The sequence below is a fragment of the Ceratosolen solmsi genome, unplaced genomic scaffold, assembly GCF_000503995.2.
Source record: "Ceratosolen solmsi marchali unplaced genomic scaffold, CerSol_1.0 scaffold7, whole genome shotgun sequence".
In the NCBI taxonomy this organism is placed as follows: domain Eukaryota; kingdom Metazoa; phylum Arthropoda; class Insecta; order Hymenoptera; family Agaonidae; genus Ceratosolen; species Ceratosolen solmsi.
The window spans coordinates 4069843-4077928 of record NW_011948413.1 but is presented as its reverse complement, the minus strand read 5'-3'; the positions used below and the strand labels follow the sequence as shown (position 1 = coordinate 4077928).

The window sequence follows — 8086 nt, the reverse complement described above, 5'->3', positions numbered from 1 at the left end:
GATAATATAAATTCAGATAATAATAGTGGATTTTTGGTCAGCCTTGTTATTTATGCAGATGAAGAACATCCACAATTATTGCAATCAGTAATGCCTCATCCATATATAAGACGTATGAGTGCAAGACTTTTAACATTACTCGAAGCACCTTTTAAGTGTTTACAAATATATTATCCTAACTATTACACTGAAAAAATTATTCATTACTTGGGGGGATTTGAAAATATATTGTTTTTAAATACAAATATTGTTACTATATTAAGAATAGATAATAAGGGTAAAATAGTAGATGCTGCATATAATACTGATGGAAGAATTAGTGGTATAAGTACAGCATACATACACAACGAATTTTTATGGCTTGGTACTCCCTTCTCAGAATATATTTCTAGAGTTCCACTGAAGCAGGCATTTCCAAATCTATTAATTGAAGAAAAACAACAATTTGAGAAAGTCAAGCAAACTGAAAAAAAAATTAATGCGAATATAAACAATCAACAGAAACCAAGCTCCGCTACACCAACTCCTAACCCAACAGAATCAAAATCATTTACTACTCCATCTCCTAAGCCAGTAAAATCTAAACCAAGTAGTTCGACTAAAAAACCTCAAGAATCCAAATCATCCAATAAACCTTCTAAGATATCAAACCAACAAAAATCTAGTCGCAGTAGTGAGACGAATTCTTAGAAGTACATAACTGACAAATGAATAAATAAAAAATAAAAACATTTATTTATATTTTTAACTAATTAAATATCGGGTATATATTAAAAATTGTTATATATTTTCTGTGATAAAATATAAAATTGAGATTAGCACGGGTGTTGTTTTATAGTATACGAAACTGTAGCTATTAGACAAAAATTTATAAAAGTTACGTACTATGAAGATGTTCGGTAAGAACTTTCATAATTTTATACATTTATTGAAGGGCATTACAATATTTTGAAATGACTAATAAGTAAATAATTAAATAATTATTCTTGTTAAGGATTGGGATTAAAGAAGTGAATATTTTTAATTATGTAGAAATATAAAATATTTATAATTATTTTCTATAAAATAAAATATTTTTAAAAAATTATTAGTCATTATTTTTCCCCACCCATTCTTACTACTTACAAAATTAATCACATTTGTATATATATATATAATCAGTTGATTTTAAAAATTTTTATGATGTAATAATTTATTTTATAATGGATATTGATTATGAATTATAGTACAAATGATTCTATTCTTTATATTCCAAATGTATTGTTATATATTTAAATAACTGAATTGATGCAGACTAATTCATGGTCATATTAATTTAAAAATTTTTTAATTTGAAATAAAAATTTATTACATTGTGCAACAAATGGGTTCAGAGATTGAGTAACAGACCAGTATCTATAAATACTACTAAATCTTATTTTATTTTTCTATATGTAACTTGTTGCACATGAAGAAAATTGCACAGTAAATATTTCAAATACAGCTTAGATTTCAACATTGATTAAGATTATTACATAGTTTTTATTGTCAATAAAATAATGTTGAAATGATATACATTACAAATCTCTATTCCAGTAGATATCAATATAAATATTTTTACCAATTTCAAATTTAAGGCATACTTACGTTGTTTAATATATCTATGGATTAGAGTCAATTTTTTAAAAAAGTTATAAGATATTGTATGATTTATTTTTTAAATTACACAATAAAATTTAATATTCTCAGTAAGGATTTGAAGGAAATAACTATAATTAATATCATTATATATAGATAAAGATTAGCAAATTTTACAAAAACAATTTACATTCGATTTGACATATATATGTAATATTAAGTTGTAAACACATCTGCAGTAAAACATGCTGCAATTTACTTAAAGATTTTTTCAACTGAAAACTTACTGTATATATATATATATATATATATATATATATATATATGACTATGACGGTGTGTGTGCGTATACATATATGCATATATATATATATATATATATATATATATATAGTGTCTATAAATTAGAATTAGTATAATTCGGTTACTTTTTCATTTTTGTTTAACATTTCAATACTTAATTTTTTGGTCTTAAAATGAAATATTAAAAAATCTAGGCAAACTTTGGATAAAAGACATTTATGTCAAGTATATATTAAAAAACTGAAAAAATTCATTATCAATTAATAGATCAATTTTTTTTAGTTGATAGTTGAAGATTATTGTTAAATTTTCAAAACCATCCAAACAAAATTATAAGATAATAAAATTATTTCGATTGAAGCATTGATAAAGAATGTCTAAATTGTTGTTTATTCATTGAAAATTATTTGAATATAATATATAGATTCATTTAAAATTAAACAAAAACATAATTATTATATAAATACCGTAATTATTTGCAAATCTTGACATATTCAAGATCTTTACATTTAATGAATATTTTCATAAATTATGGTATGTAAGGGTATTTGGAGAACGTGGAATAAATAATTTTATCTACATTTGAAAATATATTTTATTTAGATATAAATAATATTTATGATTTTTAATACATGCATCTTAAAATGGCTCACTCGATTTTAGAAATAATAGTATATTATCGCCACTAAGTTTAAAATTGTAATATTTAATTAATATTTTAATAATATTTAAGTATATATTAAAATTTATTAAAAAAAAAAATTATAGTAATATTGTTTATAAAACCAAACATAATTTTAAACTTTTAAAAAATAATCTCGTTATTTTCTTTCTTTTTAGTATACATTTATGTTCTTGAAACAAAAAACCAAGAAATTTAAATATACTTTTTATTAAGACAAATTTTCATTATTTTTATTTTTATATAACTGGATGAAAGTTTGTAGAAGTATATAATTGTAGCTAGAAACTATTATCTTATTTAGTACATTAAATTAATAATGTGCAGTAAAAATAAATTTTTTTATATATTTGTCTTCCATTCAATTTTTTTTTTTTTTTTTTGTTTTTCAAATATACTTATTGTGAACAAACATCTTATTTGTTCAAAAAATATTTTTGTAGTAAATAGTTATTAACAAGTCAATTGAGGATCTAAATACATTTGTTTTGTATTTCTAAATTTGCTTGGACTATGACGCCGTTTAAAACCTTTCCTTGAATTACGGCCTGAAAAGTTTAATGCATTAATTGATTTAAATTATAATTCCATCACTATGAATAGTTATTTGTGCATGTAAAATAAATCAGATTTTTGAGAAATTTAACTCAGTGTGATCCTAAAGATCGCTCGGTATTAGCATGGCAAATCATCATATGAACAAAAGTCTGAGAGTTTTATATATAATATAGAAATTATGAAAATTAATAATACAAAAAGAATATTATCTAGTAATATGTATGGATATTCGAAATGAGAATGTTATTATGATATATAATTAATGATATTCAAAAATTAGTGTGATTTACCTTTATCTCGATAGTTTAATCTATGATTGACCATATTTTCTTGTATTTTTGTTAAATAAGCTTCTTCTTCCTCACCTTCAAGTAATTTGCAATTTATATCACAATCGTTAATTGTTATCTGAAATAAAAATAGTTTTAAATGTTTAATTATTTAAGTATTAAGTAAAAGTAAATTTCCAAATTACAAACCACATTTGTATTTAATTTTTTTAATAAATCGATAGCAGAATTTTCTCCTTGCAAACGTATCCATCCTTCAATATCTCCACTCTTATATTCAACGTATGCTACTTCACCTTTTAACTGTATTATTTTTTGTTTTATTTCATCTTTAGTAATATTTTTATGTATGTTTGAAATATGAATTAAACAACCTTTTGGAAGTTTAATTTTATCTTCGATATTATTTTTATGTTTAGGTTCTTTTGTCTAGTGAAAAAACAATATCTGCATTAATTAATATAAGTGAAAAAGGTTATTTAAAAAAATTAATAATTACAATATGAGTTACTCAACCTACATTACTACTTTTATTGGTATTTTGAGTTTTTATTTTTTTTTGACGTCTTTCATCTCTTTCCTTCTCCTTTGATGCTGTATAATCAACTCTATAAATATTAACAAATTTATCTCATAAATTTAATGTAGCTTATTGACAAATTAATAAAAACTCTTACTTTAATAAATTATTTAAAATGAATTTACAGCAATCAATCGAGTGCACATAATTTTGCTCAACAATAGTTAAGAATAATTAATTTGTGACAATTAAATTTATAAATTCATTTAATATAAAAAATGACTTAATTTGTTTCACTTACGACCATAATTTAATTAATTCAGTATCCTTATATTTGATGGATTCTTGCTCTATAAATGCCTTGGCATCATCCAACGTTTTGAATTGCAAAAATATCGATCCTTTAAAAAAATATTCTTTACCTTTTTTATACTTTCTCATCTTAGATACACAAATAATGATATAAATATATTAAATGAAAGCTTAAAAATTTTCTGATTAATATAAACAAGTTAATTATACATACAATAATGGCCTCGATAGAATCTACAGATTCAAAATGAGACTTTAATGTTTCAATGGTTATGTCAAGTGGAAATCCTTTTAAGTAAATCGTTCGACTTTCCTGAGCTTTTTTATAATTACTATCGTATATTGGTAAAGGCTTTTCCAATGTTCGACGTATTTTCTTTTTATCCACAGAAACTTCAATAAGGTCACTATTTTCTAAAGCCTTTAAGATAACATCAAAACTTTTACTTAACGATGATAACATTTTAAAGTTTAACATAATTGTCATTGGAATCCAACCATTATCAAGTTTTGATTGTTCTATAAGAAACTTATCTCGTTGCATATTAACATCTCCAAAATAAAACTATAATGGAATACAATTTATTTACTTATTAAATATACATTTTAACAATATTCTTAAATATTACATACCTCGACTTGTTTTCTAATTTTATTTAACAATTCATTTGGAACTTCGCTTGGTTCTGTATCTACGTCGTCATTATTACATTTTTCTGTTTCTTCAGTTTCTGTATTAGCATCTACCGGCTTGTCATCAGTCTTAACCTCCTCTTTTGAGAAATTTTCTTTTTTATCCAAATTGGCTTCCTGCTGGGTATCGTTCTTTATTTCTTCCATCACTTATATTGTCTTGATATTAATTAAAATTGTATTAAACAATAAACTAAGTTGATATATTAAGTTATGCGAAATTGTTAATTATCAAAGTACAAATGATTAATCACTGCACGTGGATACCTATCGTTTTCATAAAATGCATTAAACTCGGTAGTCTTATGGGAATCTGGAATTTAGAATCAATCCGGAAATGACGCCAGTTTTGATCGAATGATCTTTCCATTTAAATTTAACATTATAGTACAATACTAAAAGGATTCACATAAAATTGTTACCTAATGAAAGTAGTACAGGCATAAACCTTTAATAAGAGACAAATGACAAAATTCAATATAAAGCGTATAATGGGCAACTTTTACCATACAAAATGACAATGTTTGTACTTTATTAAAATGAATTGTATTTAAAATTCGATGTAAACATACAGGGAACAAATATATAGTACAAGAATAAACTGTAAACGTTACTTTAAAAATATCAGTGTTTATAAATACTTTTATATTGAAATTTGAATGAGACAATAAAGACCTTTATAATGTAATATTTGAAAATATATTATTAAACATTTAATTGCATTATTAAAATCCAAATCGTTTTGTTCAATTTTATTTTCAAGCTCTTGTTATAACATAAAAATAGATATAATTTATAAATAGTTTAAAGATTTGAAGAAGAAGAAGATAGTTAATCTAAATGTACATATAATATTACATAGAAATATATTAAAATTTGCAAACGAAGGAAGCATAAATTTGAACTTGTCTTACGTAGTGATATTTTCTCAAAATGACGTTTCTGTTCCTTATTCTAGAATTATTTGCTGTTCCTTTCCACTCCGCTCTTTGGGGTGACTGCGCCAATTTAGTTTTAGCTCTGATCAAATCTTATTCCATCTTCCAAAATGAAAATCTACAAGGATATATTTACAGGTAAAAAGTTTTATTATATAATACATTTTCAAGTAGACTTAATATTTTTTTAAAATTTGCTATACAATATCTTAATTTCACACATTTCTTTTACCTGCATTACATATATTGTTCCGTTATTTCCTTCTTAAACATTAATTTTTCAGCCTACTGATATATTCCATTACAAAAATATTTATTTTATCTATGATTAATGCCCTATGATAGTTAGAATTTTTTTTATATAACTTAAGACGCTTAATAAAATTTATTTGAGGCATATTACAAACTTTAAAAGTATGAAGTTTTTAATATATAATGTTATATTTTAGGAGACGAGATGTTTTCCGATACTTATAAAATAAAACTTGTTGATAATGTTATCTATGAGGTTTATGGCAAGGTAATAATTTTTATTGTGCATATGTTGATATATATTTAATTAATATGCTTACAATAATTGTACGTAATATTACAGCTTATCTGTCGCAAAGTTGGAGAAGTTGAAATTGCTGGATTCAATCCATCTGCCGAAGAACCAGATGAAGGAACTGATTCAAGTATGGAAACTGGTGTTGATATTGTTTTAAATCATAGATTGCAGGAGACTTATGCTTTCAGTAGTAAAAAATCATATACTCTCTACCTAAAAGATTTTATGAAAAAGTAGGTCAATTATGAAAATAACAATATTTTAGTAGTCAATCCTCTATTCCCTTAAAAATAATATAAATATTTATCAGACTTGTAGCTAAATTAGAAGAAAAAGCTCCTGATCAGGTTGAAGTTTTCAAAACAAATGTGAACAAAGTCATGAAAGATATTTTAAGTCGATTTCAAGAACTTCAGTTTTTTACCGGAGAATCAATGGATATTGATGGACTTGTTGGGCTCATGGAATATCGTGACATAGAGGGTGATACTGTACCAGTACTGATGTTCTTTAAACATGGATTGGAAGAGGAAAAGTTGTAGAAAAGTTTTATGCAACAATTTTTTAACATTTGTAAGTAAATTAACGCATGTACATTATTTTACATGAATTACATGGAAATTCATAGCATACAATGAAATTGTCTGTTATTGCACAACCATGTTAAATAATAATGACGATTAATTAGTGGATATAATAATTAATTTATTATATATTTTTTAAAAGCCATACAGAGTTTCTAGTTTTTAATTTAATGTTTAGAAACGTATACTTGGTTGGTTTCATTTAAATTTTTAATAATTTCTATTTTTAGATAATCAGAATCAAGACTGTTATCTGACTGGAGAAAACCATGAAATTTTGTTCATGGTATTGAACATGCATTACTTCCAGAATAATGCAATAATTTATTTTTAATTGTTATCAATATTTTTATGCAAGTCAATGCTATTGTAAATATTATTGGTGCACAAATAGAACAGTATAATCACCACGATATAATTTTAAAAGAAGAAGATGGGACAAGAATAAATGATCATGAGAGGATTAATGTGCTATCAATAGCTATTGAAATTATACAACGATGGAATTTGTTTCTAAATACAACAGAATAAGTTTATTCAAAATAAAAAACTATACATTTTTCTAAACCCTAACAGAGTTGACTTATTTTCTAGAATTAACGATTTGATGTTTGCTTATAACCGAATGTTAATACGTAACCTATTAATTTTAACATTTAAAAATTTCAAGTTAATTTCCGAAATTGAATACAGAATAATTTTGTTGATTACAAATTAATGATCTTTAACATTTGATTAAAATTATAATAAATTAAATGAATATATTGAATTCCGAATTATTTTGATTAAAGATATATATTTTTCAAATATTAAAACTAAGAAACTTTTTTTTAATTCCTTTCATTCCATTTACAACCTACTTTTATCGAAATTTTAATATAATTATAAAATAAGACGAATGAAAATACATCTAATATTGCTATAGAGGATAAATGAAATTACAATATATATATATAATGTTTTACGATTTTCGTAAAATGTACAAAGTAAATATTTCATTGATATAAAATTTATTTTATTATTTTATACTGAACAATAA

At 23.5% G+C, this 8086-nt stretch overlaps 3 protein-coding genes across 3 annotated transcripts in view; 2 read left to right on the top strand and 1 right to left on the bottom strand.

Moving 5' to 3' along the window:
* LOC105367640 (adipocyte plasma membrane-associated protein) overlaps positions 1–1034 on the top strand; it is a 2835-nt gene extending 1801 nt beyond the window's left edge. The window contains exon 6 of the mRNA XM_011506407.1: positions 7–1034. Coding sequence (XP_011504709.1) covers positions 7–690 — 684 coding nt within the window. The 3' untranslated portion in view covers positions 691–1034. The remainder of the gene's footprint in view (positions 1–6) is intronic.
* Positions 1035–2963: 1929 nt separating this feature from the next.
* On the bottom strand, positions 2964–5275 carry La (La autoantigen-like). Its single transcript, XM_011505963.1, has 7 exons — positions 4916–5275; positions 4497–4847; positions 4272–4411; positions 3971–4058; positions 3640–3879; positions 3451–3568; positions 2964–3150 (listed from the first exon to the last, which is right to left on the bottom strand). The coding sequence occupies exons 1-7, from the start codon at positions 5120–5122 to the stop codon at positions 3056–3058; spliced, it is 1239 nt and encodes a 412-aa protein (XP_011504265.1). The 5' UTR covers positions 5123–5275; the 3' UTR covers positions 2964–3055.
* Positions 5276–5943: 668 nt separating this feature from the next.
* Tctp (translationally controlled tumor protein) lies at positions 5944–7620 on the top strand. Its single transcript, XM_011505962.1, has 5 exons — positions 5944–6051; positions 6363–6433; positions 6509–6696; positions 6774–7036; positions 7278–7620. The coding sequence occupies exons 1-4, from the start codon at positions 6024–6026 to the stop codon at positions 7003–7005; spliced, it is 519 nt and encodes a 172-aa protein (XP_011504264.1). The 5' UTR covers positions 5944–6023; the 3' UTR covers positions 7006–7036; positions 7278–7620.
* The last annotated feature ends 466 nt before the right edge of the window (positions 7621–8086 follow it).